We start from the raw sequence: 20,337 nt of genomic DNA, 5'->3' as shown, positions 1-20,337 counted from the left end.
GATGAAAATTTCAATTTTAATGGAGGAGGAGAAGAGAAGAGATCTGATTCCACTAGATTAATTAGTCCATGTAAGATGAAAAGCAGGGGCGGAGCTACTAGTGAGGTGGGTGGGTCACTGGGCCCACCTAAATTTTGGTTAATCCTTAATTAGTATTGCATGTCCTGAAAATGTGAGGGTGAAAAACGTTATAGCAGTCAAATTAAGGAAATAAATGAGTGAAGAAGGGCTAATTTTTAGGATTTTTAGGCTTCAGTTTAACAATCTCTCTTCAAATGAACCTACTTATACTCTGTTTAATTAACTTGTTCTTCAAAACTGCAAAGCTCCATGCGAAGCGAAAACGATGTTGCACAATGCGTTCTTGAGAGGAGCCCAACAAAGAATGATAACAACTCTTCACAGCGTTCTCATCTTTGTTGTGCAAGTCCCATTTGATCATGTCTATCTGCATCAACTAATATTTGAATGGATTCATTTAAGGTGGGACTTGATGATTATAGCTTCGTATTTCCGTGTTTAAACGAGCTGTTTACGTCAAAAATTTTGGTGGGTTTCCTTGTGATTAGTTATGATTCCAAAATATTTTTCGTATTGCCCCACCCAACTAAAAATTTTGGTTCCGCCACTGATGAAAAGGGTAATCTAGTCAATTTACACTCCCTATAGGACATCTCCTAATCAACTAGAGGAACATTGTTATCACACTTGCCGTTCCTCTAATGGAACATGCCGCCCCTTTAATAGGATTGTTTGTAGTGGACAATGCGGCCTTGACCGGGCCTTTTTTTTTTCTATTTATCGCGTTATGTCTTGGGTGAAATCTGTGGTCTCGGCCCTTTTTTTTCTTCTCAGACAAAACCTTGAGCCAGTGTCTAATTTGCCTGGTTCAAGCCTGTTTTGTAAAATGAGTTGAAAAATAATTGAACTAACGTGCTCCCAGTGGTTAGACTCAATTCCCATGACGGCATGACGTTCTGACAATTGTTTGTAACCGGCCATGGCCTGTTGTTGATATAAATGTTCCATTTGTGGTTGGTCAAGATTCAAAGTATCGGATCGCCACACGGTTTACTAGTGACAAAATTAACTTTTGTTCTTGTCGTGTCGACACTGACAGTTTCTAAAATTGTCATGAACTGTCACTGTTTTGCAAGACTTACTGATATCTGCTGGACACATTCCTGTTAAGGGGTCACATAAGTGTGAGAAGCATGGTTGGATTAATTGTGCAGCCCTTAACGGTAAGCCTTGAATTACTGACCTATTTTTGTTCTTCAGGCATTTAAAAAGTTCACATGTAGTGCTGCTGAATTGTAGAATTCCCCCAAACAGAGTAACCCCATAACTTTTTATACCCCTCAGGCCTCATCACTGGCATCTTTCTTTTAGGTCTTAGCTAAATACTAGTAGTATTTCTACCTGGGGTACTCAATATTTACTTTGTCGGTTTTTCTTTTTGTTCTTTTTCCTTTTTTGACTGGTAGATTGTTATTAAAGTAAGCTGTTTTCAGTGTTTGGTTAGTTAAAAAATGAACTGTGCAATTGTCTTCAATACGAAGCAAATGAAGAAAGTTGCTTATAAAAATGGTTTCTGTTCATAGAAATTGGTAGGCTTTACTGCATATATCGAAACCAGTGCTTGGACTCCTACGTTCAGGGTGAGCCATTGTTTAGCGTGTGCTTACTTTTAGGTTGGAATAAACTTATTTTACTGCCCATGATCATGTTACTTACTTACTTGACAATTTCACTAAAAGCAATGCAACAAATTTCACACTTTCTTTTAAGGAAAAGAGGCGTAGCCTCGTATATTAATGCTAGTACAGTGAGTAAACTCGGTTACATTACTGACTCGGAGATTAAGAATAAACCTAGAATCATCCATCATACAATTAACACATTTTACAATGATATATATATACTATTTTCAAGAAGACATGCATCTAACCATCCCATTCTGATTCATAAGCAACAAGACTAGCTTAAATGATCTTATTTGGATCAAGAGTATCATATCCAAATCAGTATACATATAGTAGAGATGTTAGGATCCAAAGATTCAACCGTTTTTTAAAGTTTTCTTCCAAGCCATAGTGACACAGATGATAATGGAGTAACATGATCCATAGATCCCACCAATAATCAACCTCCTTTCCGGACATACAATTTTATAAGTAACACAAATAACCAAAATCTACTATCCTAGGCCTTAATCGGACTGGATCACTTTGAAGCTTCATCGAACTCGGCCTTTTGAATCTTTGTGTTGTTGATGTTTTTGTTGCTGCAGGTGTCTTAGGGGAAGCTCTTGGTGCCGGTGTCAGAGATTGTTTGATGGTGTTATTGATCATTTTCAAAAAGTTTAAGATTACATATAAAAAACATCAACTTGTAGTCGTTTGATTACATCAATGTTAGAGCGTAGCTCGGTTGAACCCACCAAGCGTTGGTATGTCAAGTTTGGTTGTCATATTTTAGTGAACCAGAACTCATTTAAAGAGTCACTTGATTATTTACTGTAGTCAAGTTCGTATAGGTTAGCTTGAAAGTATTAGGATATGAGACATTATAAGTATTACGTGAAGACTTGAAGAATGTGAAGAAGTAAGGAGCTACAACGATGACATCATCATTCCACTTGAGGTTAGTGATATTTGACTTTAACTGTTTCATTCCCTAACGTATCTTTCAAGTCGTGCATATTGAAAACATAACTGCAAAGTTGTGAATGATTATACTCTAGTTAGACATAGTATTAAGGAATACAATACGAAGTATAACGCAAATCTTTTGAACTTCGTATATAAGACATCGACATAATCGTATGAATGCTATTGTGATTATGTATGGGTATGGGTGAACATTTCGTCCTAGGAAACAATGTTTTACATTCATTTAAAGGAAGTACAATTCATAAACTTGTTTTATGAATCGAAAGGGAAATCACTAGGCTTATTGGTATTGTTATTCATTGCAAATCTGTTGAATTACCAATATGTGTGTTTAGTATAACCACTCATAACTTGTTTATGTATCTTGGTAAAACTATTCACAAGACCTGACTTTTGTATTGGTATGACTTTTATTAGTGAACCAATCTTAAGTAATCACCTGAGATGGTATGATTGATTTGTTGTAATTGGTATGACCAACTCTAGACATTGGGGAACCGATCCTAGTAAGAGGTGCAACCGATCACAAAAGGGGAATCGATCCTTGTAAGAGGTGCAACCGATCACAAAAGGGGAATCGATCCTTGTAAGAGGTGCAACAAGTTTTTAGTAATTGGGAAACCGATCCTATGAACATGTGCAACAGATACAAGTTAGATACCATATATATGTGGGAACCGATCCTAGTACCTAGTCAACCAAGTTTTGGTAACTAGCGTGACTAATTCTAGTACCCACATGGAGGTAGAACCAAAACTTGTTTTGGTAGAACCGTTAAACCCATGATTGATGATTTGATAGGATAATCTATCATATAGTTCTTGGAAGTCAGATGAACCAATTCTAAACTCGTTTGTAAGTGTGGAAAGTCGGTTCCAAGATGGTAAATATGAAAAAGGATTTACCAAGTAAAGATGTCGACAAACTTTGAACATGTGCAATAATTCTTATCTTTTATTGTTCAAAGATATTCCTTGATAGCAAAAGGAAAATCCGGGATCGAAATAACTTGAGAATCTTTTAATTAAGGTTTTTAGTTTTGCATATCTTTAGAAAATAAAAATTAATAATGTGCATTTACTAGTTGGAGATTTTCTAATGAGATTTCGGTCAATATTTGGAAATATATTGCATATCTTGAGAATATTTTCGGTTTTTGAAATTCCTTGGTGTCCAAACTTCCTTGGTCTATGAATATTGAAATTTGCATTTCAAGCAAACTAATCCTCAGATCCAGCAAAACTACCTAGTTGTGTTGTTACTGGTGGAGCCGCCTTTTCGGAGAGGAAAATAACATAATTAGGCGAAATCTCTTACGGCCGCTCGGTTTAAAGACTTCTTTGGGATTGAAAAGATCCATTACTACCGTTGGTGGAAACTATATAATTGCAGTTTTCGATTGATTTGATTGACTAACGGTTGTTGAACTTTGATTGCACCTAGTTTGTTTATGCTTGAGAATCTTCTCTTCTGATATAAGATTCACTCAAGCTAGATTGAATTTTCGACAGGGATATTTAGACTGTTTGTAGATCTAAAGACTTCTTGTGATAATTCATTGTTAACAGATCCCGTTCTGTGTGTGATTGATCACAAGAGATTCAAGTTGATTGTGTGCAGGTGTTTATTGAAGATCTAAGAAGACGAAAAAGATTTCTGATTTGGGTTCATAATCTTTGGCACACACAATACTTATTTCGGCTGAAAAGGATCCAACTATAATCGGTTTATCTTTGTGATATATTTGATTGATTAGTTGAGTAGCTCGACGTCAATACAATTCTTTGTGATTAAAAGTATTGATTGCAAAATCTTGGCAATTACTTTGGTAGTTGTTATTGGATAAATCTAAGGACCTGACAAAGGAGTTTATTGGGATAAACGGAATAGCCTTTTGTCAAACTCATATCACTTGATTGAAAAGAGTTGTTACCGAACATATTTATTGTTTCTTTACTGTTTGGAATACGAACCAAAGGAATTGTTCCAAGTGTGTGACTTACTGTAAGTTGGAGGCGCAGGGAAACCCAAGGAACTAGGTGAACTATAGGTTTAGTTGCTTGGTCTCAACTATACGAAGTTGGTTTAGATTTTGTATAGTGGATTAATCTTGAGGGTATTCAATTCTGAACAAGGTCCCGGGGTTTTTATGCATTTGTTGTGCCAGTTCGGACTAACTCTATATCAAGTGGACACTGTGTTGAAATATTCCTTGAGTGATTGTATCTCCAAGAGGTTTATACACAGTGGGTCTTGTATAGGTTGTGATCAAAATAAAAGATTGTGGTGTATTTGGGTACCCTCGTCTTTTCAATCATGCTCCTCCAAATTTATTTATTTTGGATAAATTTTATAAAATTTCATTTATTCATGATAAAATAAAAATTACATGAACTTCAAGACCAAAGTTCAAACCAATTCAAAGGCACTACAGTGATACACAGTAATTTAATGAAGAGAAAACCGAAATACCAATAAGAGTACCAAGTAATCCGAAGATTGAAAGAATTGTTTTGGAATTATAGTCCAACAATTTTGATAGAGTTTTTTCCTCAAGAAAAAAAGATTTTCTCATAAAAAAAAAAGTAATATGCCCAAAGTCTTAGATCTTGATTACCACCAGACTTGGACTTCCATCCAAAATGTCGATTAAAACCACAAAGAAACGTCATGAGAGCGCATAGAGAATCTCCATCAAGGGAAAGGCACAAAAAATTTGGACAAAACACCGCAAAAACCATGAAAATCTCCTTAAAACAATGGAGATTGAAGCAAATACTTAAACTAACCTCACCTAGACTACGAGCTATCTAAGAAGGGAAAATGAAGAAATTTGTTCAGATATGGCCTTAAATGGACCAAATCTGAACAGTAAGGGTCAATGATGATAAATGAACCGGATATTTTCCTCCAAAGTTTTCTAACTCCTGTTGAATCACTGCCATATTGGAAACATTTTTATTCACCATCCTTACAAGTTCATGATAATACTGGAGTTATCAATGGTTCAGAGACGATGATTACCGAAATCGGTCACTGTACACCATTCACCGAAAGAAATTTCGAGCCTCTCTTTTGGATTTTTTTACTTTTTTTGATCCATCAAAGAGAGATTTCATTGAGAGGGGTACTTCAACTCAATGAATACAATGCAAGCAAAAAAGAATAGAAAATCGAAAGTGACTTAGGCAGCACAAAACAACAAACAACAAGCTCAAAAAGACCGAAATAAAGAATTCCGTAATGTTATCGCTATATTTATTGTTAGATTTAACATCCTTGAGTCTGATGAGGCTTGCCAAATTTTTCTTTTTGTTTTTAAAGACTCTTATGTTTCACTATCTCCATATGCACCACTATATTGCAACCGGGATGTAATTCCACATTCAGCTAAGTCTTCGTCTCCCCAATTAAACTTCCAAGATTTCATATGTATGGTGACATTTAAATTATAAATCAAATAAAAACAACATCCTTCGATAAAGTAATTCCAAATTTTATGTATCCTCCAACATTCGTATAATAAAAAAATTATTCGCAAAATAAATGCAAAGTAGTCCGATCGTTTTCTCACAAAAATAACATAAACCAAAAATATCCATACTCCTTCTTAATAGCTTATTCTCCGTGTCCTCACGGGAAGTTCTTTTGGAAACACGAAGCTAAATTGATTGTGTAAGTCGTGTGGAAGATTCTTTTAGAAACAAACACGAGGTTAAATTGACGGTCATGTATTTAGAGACGTCGCCTTTTACATCCAACAATTAAATTAATCAACAAAAACCTTTCGAGACTCTCTGTCAGGGGTTTAATCAATTTATTTCTGAAAATGATTTCTTAGACAATGCATAGAATTTCAAACTAATTCGTCCCACAAAGACTTTTGAAAATAACGCGTATGGTTTGGTTCTTTCTCATATGCATGGTAGAAACTAAGAACTTGTTTGTTTGCAGCTGACTCGGCGTCTGAATCTGAGTCAACCCCTGACTCGGACCGAGTCAGTAGTCAGACCGTTTGTTTTCCATTTTGAGTCAGATCTGACTCGATCTCTGACTCAGACATAACCCCTGACTCGGACTCATTTGAGTCAGGTAACAAAATACCCCTGACTCATGGGACCAAACCACTGACTCACTTATTTCCGAGTCAGATAAGTCAGATCTGACTCAAAACAAACATATCGACTCAGATCCAGATGAGTCAGGTGATTTCACTCAGATCCAAATGATTCAGATCCAGACGATTCAGATGCGTCAGGAATAAACAAAAAATGTTGTAAGATACTAGTGGCAAACCCCAAACTAGCCCCTGGTTTCTTCTTTTGGACACAAACTAGACGATGGAATCTTTGAAGATCCATGCAATTTTCAAAGGTCCATGATGACCGCTCCGTAAGTCTGCTTAGTAGTAGCTAGCTAATAGCTATAAGAGGTTGCGTTGTAATTGGCAAGCAACCGGAAGAAAGATAACACATGAACTTAATTGGTTGGTGTGCACAAGTTTTTTAATTGGTTTGAACACTTGCGTAGAAGAAGAGGCTAGCAGGGGCATAGTCATTAACGGACATTTAGGGACTTGTTTAGTTGGCTAATATCCTATGACCGACCAACTTAGATTTACTCCACCTCGCCTACCAAAAGCATCCAAGTTTCCATTAGGGTTGATGATTTTAAAAGTTTAATGTCAGATTTAACATATTCGATTATTTTATTTTAAATGAATTAGTTCTCATGAAATTCAGTAAGTATCAGCAACCTTGCTGATACTTACTAGTAATATGGCATGGGAATCATATTTCAAATATTCGGCAGGCCAGTCATATAAGCATGAGAATAGTGCAATTATATTTTATATTCAGCAATCAGAATTTCTCCTCTTGACCGTGGAAATGTTTTCCTATTATAACGAGTTTGCTTCAACATGATGATTTAAAAAAAAAAAAAAAGAATTTAGAGCACTCCATAATTAGTTTGGTAGCTGTATATACATAATTTAAGCAAAAAAGGTGCCGTTTTTTAAAATCATTTCAATAGTTAATTTACACGTAACTGTCATAAGTAGACACATCACAAAGGCCAATTTACTAATTATATATGTTTCTTTAGTCTCAAAAAAAACTTATAATAAGGTTGAGTAAAATGTTAGATATGTGGTATTAAATATCAACAATCATCTTTACACGACTTTTAAGCCATAAAATTAGATTACAAGATATCCATCTATCTATAAATCTTAAAACATGATTTTTGTGTAGAGAAGAAGGGAAATGCCATCTTTCCAAGTATGTTTTTGTACTCTATTTGAGAAGTTTCTTGAGACTAAAATTAGTGACCGTTTGGAGACAGTCCCCACCAGGATAGCACCACCAAATGTGTCATTCTCATCCTCAACCTTTCTTACTTACTATCATGTGATGCCTTTTTTGTCTGTTTTATACTTCTTTTTCAATTTTGTTGAATAAACATCTACATAATTCATACAAAAATGCTCAGCCAATGATAAAATTACTGGATGATGATATACCAGTGACCAGAGTTCGAAATCCGCTGATATCAAATTGGGCTATCTGAAATAACCCAGTGTAATGCCACTCAAAAACTACCAACTACCAAACGGGAACCCCAAAAATTTCACACACAAACCAATTATGAGATCTACTCCAGTTAGTAATTAACCATCCAATGAAACTGCAAAATCAAAGAGATTTTAAAAACTCAAAAAAGACTCAGAAATTCATGGTAATCCATCCAATCAATAAACACACAAACTTTGATTGAAATAAATACAACCAGCTAGATTTAGATTAGTTTTAGATAAACTCAATCTCGGTTATTTAATTCCAATCCTAGTAACAAAAATTAATTACGTAAAATTTTCATTTCCAATTTACCCCCTGATGATTAGTTTTAATTACACAGACCCTTCTTCTTTCTTCTCTGACTCCCTATTTCCTCGTCTTTTCCTTCCTTCATTTTCTGTGAGAGGATTAAAAAAAAAAACGAGCCCCAAACAACAACTCATCAATCAATCAACCATCCTCTCCCTCCAAGAAACCAGAAGATTCTCTCAAAAATAAACCCTAAAATAAATAAAATCCCCAAAATTCGAAACCCTAACTTTTTCTTCGATTTTGGTTTGATGTAATATAACTGAAGAAGATTGAGATCGAGAAGAGATTCAGAAGAAGAAGAGTTAGGGTTTGAAAACTAGGAAATGACACAGCTGAAAACACATCAAGACGGAATACCATCAACACCAGGGAAAATCAAAATGGATAGATCACCATACATTCATCGATTGAGATGGCAATTTTCATTAGCAAAATTAACATTTTGGTCTTGTTTGTTTCTAGGTTTAATCCTACTTTTCTTTTTGAGATCAACACCTTCATCTTCATCTTCATCATACTCATTATCGTCAGGAACGGATTCAACTCGTAGATCTCTTGCATCGACATGGGGAGGACCAGATTGGGAGAAACGAGTGCGAGATTCGTCCAAAATACGATCTCACAATGGTATATCTGTACTTGTTACAGGTGCTGCTGGTTTTGTTGGTACTCATGTATCTGCTGCTTTGAAAAGAAGAGGTGATGGTGTATTAGGTCTTGATAATTTCAATGATTATTATGATCCTAAATTGAAAAGATCTCGTCAAGCTAGACTCGAGAGAAGCGGTGTGTTTATCGTTGAAGGTGATATTAATGATTCTGCTCTACTTAAGAAATTATTTGATGTCGTTGCATTTACTCATGTTATGCATCTTGCTGCACAAGCTGGTGTTAGGTATGCTATGCAAAATCCTGGTTCATATGTTAATAGTAATATTGCTGGTTTAGTTAGTTTGTTTGAAGTGTGCAAATCAGCTAATCCACAGCCATCTATTGTATGGGCATCGTCTAGTTCTGTGTATGGATTGAATAATAAAGTACCATTTTCTGAAAGAGATAGAACAGATCAACCTGCTAGTTTATATGCTGCTACAAAGAAAGCAGGTGAAGAGATTGCACATACTTACAATCACATATATGGTTTGTCCATCACTGGGTTGAGGTTTTTTACAGTTTATGGTCCTTGGGGTAGACCTGATATGGCGTACTTCTTTTTCACACGGGATATATTGAAGGGGAAGCCGATTCCGATTTTTGAAGGACCAAATCATGGTACTGTTGCTAGAGATTTTACTTACGTTGATGATATTGTCAAGGGGTGTTTGGGTTCGTTGGATACTGCTGAGAAAAGTACAGGCAGTGGTGGGAAGAAGAAAGGACCTGCTCAATTGAGGATTTTCAATCTGGGGAATACTTCGCCTGTGCCGGTTACAACTCTTGTGAGTATATTGGAGAGACTATTGAAGAAGAAAGCCAACCGGGTTATGTTGAAAATGCCTAGAAATGGAGATGTGCAGTTTACTCATGCGAATATCACGTTGGCTCAGACGGAACTTGGTTATAAACCTACAACAGATTTGCAGACAGGGTTGAAGAAATTTGTCAGGTGGTATCTTAGTTACTACTCTGATTCTGGCAGCAAGAAGAGAAGCGACGAGTGAATCCTCAACTGGCTGTTTGATTAGATCCATTTGAATTGTTCTTTTGATTCTTATGATTTTTTCGCCCTTTACCTTCCTTTGCACGTTTCTCTTTTTCGTATATCTTAAAAAAATACTGTCATATAAAGAGGAAACGAGTATTCTGCGAGGGAGAGAGGTTCCGTGGTTATTGGGCATTGTTTCCAGGATATTCCTCTTTTGTTATCAGAAGTAAAAACAGAAGTGTCTCAGCCTTTTCCACATATTGCTTCTTTCCTTTTTCTTTTTTCCCCTTTTCAGATTCTAGGAATGTTGTTATTGGTAGTTTCGGCATTTGTACAATCCAAGGCTGCAAGGTTACGAGCATATGCTGATTGGTGGAGCTCTCGACATGATTTCAATAAAACAGCGGATGCCACTTGGTTCTCATTCATTTTCCTGAATTGGTTGTATTGCCACTGATCATGTGTTTTCGTACATTCATAGTTTTAGTGATTAATCTGGTGGAGAACGAACTATTGTCATCAGAAATTTAGTCCTTTTGTTTCATTTTATTCATTCGTTTACTTAAGTAGAACTACTTTGGTGGTTTTCTCCCCACTCTCTCCTTTCATAACTCATGAAACAACTTACTCACTGTCTTCATAGTTATGTAGGTGTAAGATCATGCAAATTCATACTTTCTTAATGAAAAGTTGATTATGCATCTTATTTATTGGACATATTTCCTGCTTTGTATCATCATTTTGGATTCTTAGTTGCATCTTTTTATAACATGTGAGTTGACGTTTGCGTTGTGGAAGTGTCTTATTACCTTCTTTTGGGTTTGAACATTTCGTTATACATGTTTCCTTGTCATTTAGTATTGCCTGTTTTATATGCTTTACTCTTTGTGTTGTGTTGTGTTGAGGTTAGACCATGGAGGTTCTGAGGTTGTACAGCATCCTGCTACAGAGTTTAGGGATGCTATTGGTTCGTCTTAGTTTCACACATTGCCTTGTCCAGTGATGTGTGTCATTTACTGTGAGTGATATTGTCTCTGTCCAGTGCACAGCTTTGGTTTTCTGACCATGCTTGAAGAATTGTTTTGGCAGATGATTCACCTTTTGCTGCTTAGCAGCTCTGAAGGTGTGAGATTTACTTGTTACATTAATTTCCACTTTAAATGTGTAGTTAGTAATCAGACATTGGAAAACTGTCTCTGTTCAAGATTCAAAGCAAGGAATACATGGCATGATTTAGTTTTCAGTTTATTGGTCTTTAGAGTCTGGAGAATGTTCTCCATCATGGTTGAGGTGAGGATTCGCTTCTTAATGAATACGCTGATAAACATATGTTTTTGGTGTGGATACATAGTGTCAGATGTTTAAGGCTTTAACTGCTGTGGTTTCTTAGCTTTGTTAATAAACTGTGGAAGTATTAGATTAGCAGGGTGTCTACATAAAGGTAAAGGTGGATAATAGACTGTCAATGTGGTAAGGTTTCTCAGGCAATGGAAGATTCATTACTTAAAGTTACGAGTTTGAAAGACCTGGATTCTGAGTTTGAAAATTTGTTTCGACTTGTTCTAGAGCCATATAGTGTTTCATATTCAATAGCAAGTCATTACAGGACTTTTGTCGCGGATACAGGAGTGGTTCTTCTCCAGGAAATATCAAGGCTGTTATTAAGATTGCTTATGTATTACTATGCCAGTTATTATAAATGCTCACACCTATCCATACATAAGGGCACCGGTATTTGGAATTCTCATCCAAACAAAATTTACAACAACAAGGATTCTGTCAAAGCACTTGAAGAAATAAAAAGAAAAAAAACAGATGATTTGCTTTTGGTTCCTAAACAAAACAATCCATCTCATCTCATTTCTTTCTTAGCTTCAGATTAAAACGGTACTGGCTGTCGACCTGGCCATGTTTCAATCTTCATAATGTATTTGACAGGCACAATACATTTAAATCCTTCTGTCAAAATCACCTTGTTTTCTGATATATAAAACTTCATTCCCTCTGAAACCAAAAAAGAAAGCACAGGTGTAATTAACTAATCCAGACAGAAGCCTCATGAACTATTAAAATCAAAAGACAGTACCTTTCAAAGCCTTGCCGACATCTAAAAAAATCATGATACTAACATCCCGCCGCATTCCTGTTAAAAAGAGTGATCAAAGTCCATAAATTTCAAAATTCACTAGCTTAAAACCTACATCTAGTGGTTCATACCTATCAAAAGGCTTAAGACTTTAAGTAGCTTTGCAACATACAGATACAACTCTCACTAAATGAAATCGGAGTTAATATATAATATGTGAAAAGGCAAAGATCAGAATAATACCGCTAATTACTTCTCCATCAGTTGGCATACCACTTGAAAAGTGAACATGTAATCTTTCCATACGTTTAAGACCGTTCTTCAAAATTGACTCTAGATTTCTTTTATAGGTTGCATGCACACAAACTGCACAAATTGTTTAGAAATAATCATTCGAAGGGTAAAATCTAACTCCAAAAATGACTGACAAATAAGCCGTCATCAATGCATTTTTAGCATATGTACCTGGAGCTTCTTCAGCTCAAAGAATGGGTTTTAATAACCTCTCGGATTCAACTGTCTGAAAATTGAACATGAAAACAACAAATTAAACAGAAAATAGAGCATTCCTAACCATATTTACAAGAACAAATTAATCTATAACCCTACGAGATGAATGATAACAGATACAGTTACGGGTCGAAACTTATACAAATCAAGACTACTGTTTCCAACAGATGTTTTACTAAGACAAATGTTCTACATAAGTGAGACTGTAGTAAAACCTAGACATTATCTGAATCAAATCATGTGCACAACCGTAGTTATCATTAATTTGCTTAGCACAGGGCTGTCGCCAAAAACAAAACCCTGGCCAGATCAGGGACTGTAGTGCGTGGTTGGATCTTGAACCACACTACACCAAACTAAAAAGGAGTCCACAACAGGAATTACAATCCACAATTACCATTATATATATAATTTGTTGACGAAAATAATCACTTCACTTATTTGGTGACACAAGGCCTAACAAGATTTGAGAGGAACACAGTTTAACTTAAAAGTTTAATACGTTCATCCAATGTCAAAATTCTCGGCACCAACTTACTCTAGGAAATTTAAATACTGATTGCAACCCATTGGAATCTCATTGAAAGCACAGATCCCCTCCATTAAGTTAATATGTAGTTACCTTTATAGTGTGCCCTTGGTTTGCACGTATCAACAGCTCCCCATTCTCTTCCAAGAGGCCATGACGCTGTTTATTATCCCTCCTGACTGCCTGAATGGTGAAAATCAGTTACCAACGATATCTTGCGAGTCAAATGCAGGTTTAGCAACATGTAAATATGATCCTGAAATTGACTTCCAAAAATTTTTCTGGAAGAAGGAAAATAGCAAAAGAAATATGGCATAGTGAATATCAAGAATGGGAATCGGATGAACGTTTCTAAGCTGCATGTTTAACCAACTGTCTGCTTAAAAGGTTGAATTTTGCAGCTTAACTTTCGTGTAGTGGGTTATGTTTCAGAAATGAATTGCCAATAGAGTAAGCTTCTAATATAAATGGCACCATCATCCCTCTCTTATATATGAATTTGAATGATGAGTATATGAGTCATATGACAGTATCAGAAGGCTTGATTTTTTAGTCTTCAAACCAAAAATTTGTCTCAAGATGCATAAAGTATAAACTATAAAGAAGCATGAATGGACAGAGAACAACCAATAGAACTTCCTCACCTCTCTAATATCATCAATAGTGTGCGACTTTAGCGGAATGTTGGCAAATGTTTTGATATCCAACTTCAATAGATCATCCACTTTCACATAGCCATCACTCCTCATATTCAAACCCAACTCTTCAGCCATATGCCGCAATACTCTTGACCTAGTATAACATTCACAATAGAATTCAATCTAATATCAATCTATATCAAAAAAAGGACTTCTTACCCAAGTTAATACTAGCATATAGAGAGGGAGGGAGAAAGAGCATACAAGAGTCTACCAAGAGCATCAATTTTATCAGCTCCTCCCCCTCTTCCCCCTTCACCACCACGACCTCCTCCTCTTCCTCCTCCACCACCACCACCACGACCTCCTCCTCGACCATCTCTCATCTGCGTACCTCTATTACTTCCCCTACCACTACCACCATCAAATCTACAATCAAGAGAACACAATTAAAAAAACTAAATTTATCTAGGGTTTAGAGAAAATTTAAGAATTAACGAATGAATTAATCACCTTGTTCTCGAATTAGCAAAAGCAGAAAAAGAATTAGACGAAGAAGAAGGAGGGATTGGTGTAGTTTTCCATTGAAGTTAGGGCACCAAATCTAAATAGAGATGAGTATTATCTGTTCAGTTTAATATTTGCAGAACTATGAATAGCAGTAGCGTCAATGGAGGACGGAGGAGAAATAGAAGTCGGCAGGTTAAGCTCTACTAGGTGGCAGTTTGCTTACTCAAAAAAGAGAGAAAAAACATGGACAGCACTAGAAGATATGATTCAGAAGGGATTATCTGAGGTCTCATGGATATTCTCATCTACAATATAATAAAGAAATTTTTATAATTTGGAAACGTACAATAGCTATTTGCGGAACTTAAACTAAGTGATAAGCAATACTGATAGTGGCGGGCTTTTTGTTTAGTTAGATTTACTAACTTTAGTAGTGATTACTACTATATTCAAAACATAAGATGTAAACAGTGGTCGCAAAGTGGAAGAGATCTTATGAATTTCTCTTACAAGAACTGAGTGTTACAAGGCTATATATATATATAGTCGAGCTATACAAAGAGAGAAAGCCAGAGGAACGTGTCATTATAAAGATTATCATTAATCCTTAATCCTTAATGCTTAAGTAATATCATCCTTATCTTGGATTAAGATCAGTCCGGGTAATACTAGAAAGTTCTTAGGCGGTAGAAATGGTGGGCCACATCTTTAACCCGTGTTCGCATGACACTCCCCCTGGACCACCATTCTAACAATGTTTTCTTATTAGAATTTTGTCGGTAAAACCCGATAGGATAAAAACCGAACGCTTGAAACTCCAAATGAGATTGATCTCTTCAATGAACCTCTTCCTTTGTCGAAACTGCGTCAGAAAAACCGTTAGGAAAAATCTGAACTGGAGGAAGTACACAACGATGTCGACGATGCTGCTGATTTTGCTTTGTTAAAATCTTGTTAGGGAAAACCAGCGTGCGGTGAAAACCTGAACCAAAAATATGATGTGATTCTGCTAAGAAAACTTATGGATATACATCTCTTAGATAATGATCACTGTTCTAAGTTGTTATCTCATTAAAAACCTCGCCAGGAAAAATCCAGAGGGACAAAACCTGTACGTAGGAAAACATGAGTACCCAGAACAATGATAGATCCGCAGATATTGCCTCGTTAAAACCTTCCCCGGTAAAACCCAATTGGACAAAAACCAGGACGAAGGAAAAAGAGTACAACATTTCGAATTGCGGATAATGGTGGACTCACATGCCTCATTAAAACCTTGACAAGGAAAACCCAGTGGGACAAAACCTTGACTAAGGAAAAAGTGTACATGTCGTGATGCCCAACATTCCTAATATCCATAGTCTTCTATGGCTTTACTCCCCCTGATGAGCATCCTTCTCACATATCCCTGGATAATATAAGCATTCACTTAGACGATTGACAACTTTCGTCCTTGTTGAGTAAATGTATATGACATGGTGATTCAACTGATAGTTAAAAACTTCAGGAATTTATATGCAGTTTTCTGTATCTAGTCTTTCATACGGATCCGCAGTAACCACATCCAATAGATGCACATCGAGTCCTTAAAAGACTGACATACAAATACCAAAAAGGTAGTTGCATCCATAACAGGGAATATGTTACAAAGCAATCCATCTCAGGTTCCTGTAAAAGACTTTGTGCCATTAGTTGACTTTACTTTTCTCACTATGCACAGACACCCACATGTAGCCACTAGGGGTTACATTATCGGATGTCAGAACTGCAAACACCCACCCGTGGCTAAGGGTGTCTCACATTATAGAGTGTTCGGGCTGCAGTTCCAATCTTATGCATTTTGCAAGAAAGCTGTTATCCTGCTTAGATCTCTCCTGGTTTAACCATACCTTTGATGACATTCCCATAGAGAGTGGTTTAAAACCAATAACACCTATGGCAGTATCAGTGGATACTATATCATCAATAATCATTGGATTATGATCACAAATTTCTCTATTTCATGCATGCCTTAAGGAAATCCTCTCATTTTGAGATTCCACAGCCTTTGCAGAGACATTCTCTTATTAAGAGAACTATACTTAGAGAAATTAGATCTTCCACTGATAGTCTCTTTGAGAGTATCTTTCAATGATTGTGACTGGCTCTTCCTTTCAGGAAGTGAAGAATATTTTAAATCAACTAGTCATCCACGCTGAATGTGTGTTTTATGTGACACACTTGCTACTACACTCACCGCTTCTCAAGGAAGCAAATTAATTTGCAATTTATGAAGATGTTAAATCTTCTGCATGTCTTTCATTGCTGAAAACATCAAGATGTGATACATCCTGGTTTATCTTGTGCAAACCAGAATATTTCACGACGTCTTTCAGGCGACATCCTTTCCTCCCCCAAACGGCGGGAAGACTTTCTCATCAAATTTGCAAATCTTGTAATAGAGTAGTAATAACAACGGAATGTAGCACGTCTCAAACAGAAAATATGACAATGGTTTCATGAGTAATAAGTTCAAAATACTTATGAATGAATAAACAAAATCATTCAGCGAATGCACAAGATCAATAAAATACTCACCATCAACGCCCAGAACATCACTAGAATAATACAACATCAATGAGTGACAATCAAGAGTTTCATTTAAAATCTATATGAGTATAGATACACAGTTACAACCAGGTGATATGTCGAGTCATTTATGACTACCAGACCATACTTCTATCAACCTAGTTAGTGTCTGCGGAAACTCACTTTCAAGGGGTGGTGCTGCATAACAAGCGACCTCAATTAGTTTTCTCACTACGCTTTCACATAAGCATCAAATTTGTGACTGATGCTAAGACTAAATTTCAAGAGCGTACATAAGGGAGAAAACACTTCAATATGAACTAAGGTCCATGTCTGCCAATCATATAAACTTTGCCGATAATCCTTTACAAAGGAGGAAATCCATCCACATCGATTTCAGTAGCTATTTTGAATATTATCGACAACTAGTTCATAATCAGCTAGTTAACGATCTTACATCATTCTCAAGAGCATGAGAATACTTTAATCCATTGGTACCAGATTTTGCGGATATTCTTCACCACGAGATATCAACGCAACTTTTATGGATGTTCTCCTCGTCAGGATATATATCAACTCATCACTCAAAGAGAATATGGACGTTATCTGATTAGATTGGATACCTCAAACTAGAGGTTTTTGTCTATTCATCCGAACATTTTCAGACGAAACAATCGCTGCGATTCCATGGCATGCCTTGCAAGGACTTTAGTTTATGCCGAATCAAGCAAGCGTACTCTTGCTAAATATAACAACAGAGTAATCTTCAACACCTCAGGCATTTCTTGGTAAGATAATTTAGATGAGACACAATTTGGATTTAACTAATGTCGTCGGCGATTCTCCCCTTGATCCACAAGCGAGATGTCTCATCATATAGAACATCCAGTTCCGCATTACTCTACCTATCAAGGGAGAAACTGGATGCAAAAAACAACAATAAAACGCAACCCAGGAGAGGTAACTGATCAGGTTTCCTCTCTCGTTTACTGTCCAGCTGGTTTAATTTTAAGAATTTACATTACCATGTAAAATTAACAGTAAACTGTGAACGCATTTTGTGACCATAGACACTATCTCAATATCAGTACCAGTCTTTCCAAGACGACCGATAGAGATCAACACAATGAACATCATTTCAAATGCACGTAACGTGTCTTTCATGTCACAACGATAACAGAGCTCTTCCAGGCTCAAAGATGGCTTATTCAGACTAATCACTATGCTACCGTCCCGTATTATTCCACTTTCAGTGGTACGGTGCTCATCAGGTTCTTAAACCCGAGAACTATTGTGGTTCCCATATTCAAATATGCCTACCATAATTGTATTTTCCTTCTTTGCCAAAGATAGACTTATTTGCATAGGTACTAATGCAAATTTAATTCACCAAATTCATGATTTTAGGTAATAGCTCAGGCGTTGAGAAGACATGATATTAACACTAAATATCATTTAATGAAATGCGACACTCATTATCGCTCGACTTTTGTATATCTACGAGGCGCAATTAAAATATGCAGCTCTCGTTGTTGCTATGACAACATATACAAAGTGCAAGTTAAGCACTAGCTCTTTAAAGCTCGTCGATGCATATAATAGGCGCATATTATGCATGCCGCAAAGTTAGCAGGAATACATAAGGGTGCAAAATATGCGGCTCTCTTTATTGCTCGCCGCGATATTATATACGGTGCATGACGAACTATTTTCCACAAAAATCAATGGTGAAACAAGGAAGAAAACATTCAAAATGTAATTTATACGTTTCTAACATAATACCGACAAATCTCCAATTTCGTCAATTAGGGTCGAAGAAATATTAATTTATCAAAGTTGAAATATGAACACATTCTTTATATCTTAAAATAAATGTTCTCAATGTCAACTGCAGGTCATTTTAAATGACCGCTGACAGAGACTGGTTAACCGTGTTAACCCGGTGTTCATTTTTCATCGTATTCCGACCTCAGGCGGAACGTCTTTGAATTCCGGAGATTATTATCGCAAAGGAATATCAAAATTTTGCTATCCCCCAGGATGCAATAATTCCTCGCTCTGCTGATATTAAAAAAAACCGTTAACACCATAAAACTCATTGGTGTACCAATAAAGGTAATTTTATTCTCTATGTTATCCGAAAGGATGCGGAAAAACCTTCTATTGGTTGACTAAATAGAAAAATGGAAAAATACTATAAAACTCAAATATTTGGCTAAATTCGGAAACCGAATAACATCACAAATATGAGCCGTTGCTAATACGTACCTATTTTTGGATATCTCTTCACATACCGTATATTGCCGGTGCTCCAAATAGCACATATAAGAAATGGTACAATATCTAACTTTCTCTTTAACAAGTCCTAATCAAAATAGGAAACAAAATTAGACATAAAATTATATGCATAAAACTATTTAGAAATAGTTAAATTAAATATGCAAAAGTTAAAGACAATTATCCTTTTCCGTATCGTCAGCCCCTGTTGATCGCAGTAGAGCAATTCGTGCTGATAACATTTTATAATTTGAAAACGTACATTAGCTAAGCTAAGTGATAAACAATACTGATAATGGCGGGCTTTTTGTTTAGTTAGATTTACTAACTTTAGTATTGATTACTACTATATTCAAAACATAAGATGTAAACAGTGGTCGCAAAGTGGAAGAAATCTTATTAATTTCTCTTACAAGAACTGAGTGTTACAAGGCTATATATATATATATATATATAGTCGAGCTATACAAAGAGAGAAAGCCAGAGGAACGTGTCATTATAAAGATTATCATTAATCCTTAATGCTTAAGTAATATCATCCTTATCTTGGATTAAGATCAGTCCGGGTAATACTAGAAAGTTCTTAGGCGGTAGAAATGGTGGGCCACATCTTTAACCCGTGTTCGCATGACACTCCCCCTGGACCACCATTCTAACAATGTTTTCTTATTAGAATTTTGTCGGTAAAACCCGATAGGATAAAAACCGAACGCTTGAAACTCCAAATGAGATTGATCTCTTCAATGAACCTCTTCCTTTGTCGAAACTGCGTCAGAAAAACCGTTAGGAAAAATCTGAACTGGAGGAAGTACACAACGATGTCGACGATGCTGCTGATTTTGCTTTGTTAAAATCTTGTTAGGGAAAACCAGCGTGCGGTGAAAACCTGAACCAAAAATATGATGTGATTCTGCTAAGAAAACTTATGGATATACATCTCTTAGATAATGATCACTGTTCTAAGTTGTTATCTCATTAAAAACCTCGCCAGGAAAAATCCAGAGGGAC

General features: G+C 36.1%; 1 protein-coding gene and 1 pseudogene across 1 annotated transcript; one reads left to right on the top strand and one right to left on the bottom strand.

Annotated features, from left to right (window-relative positions):
• The first annotated feature begins 8,648 nt into the window (after positions 1-8,648).
• On the top strand, positions 8,649-10,928 carry LOC113304905 (UDP-glucuronate 4-epimerase 3-like). The gene has a single exon (XM_026554026.1). It carries the CDS (start codon positions 8,890-8,892, stop codon positions 10,225-10,227), a length of 1,338 nt encoding a protein of 445 aa, XP_026409811.1. The 5' UTR covers positions 8,649-8,889; the 3' UTR covers positions 10,228-10,928.
• Positions 10,929-11,889: 961 nt separating this feature from the next.
• LOC113302740 lies at positions 11,890-15,001 on the bottom strand (annotated as a pseudogene).
• Between the last annotated feature and the right edge of the window lie 5,336 nt (positions 15,002-20,337).

This window comes from Papaver somniferum, chromosome 8, assembly GCF_003573695.1.
Source record: "Papaver somniferum cultivar HN1 chromosome 8, ASM357369v1, whole genome shotgun sequence".
NCBI classification, from domain to species: domain Eukaryota; kingdom Viridiplantae; phylum Streptophyta; class Magnoliopsida; order Ranunculales; family Papaveraceae; genus Papaver; species Papaver somniferum.
This window is presented reverse-complemented; position numbering and strand designations above follow the sequence as displayed.

Excerpts from the sequence above, each read along its gene's own strand:
- LOC113304905 (XM_026554026.1), top strand. The coding sequence starts at position 8,890 with ATGACACAGCTGAAAACACATCAAGACGGAATACCATCAACACCAGGG.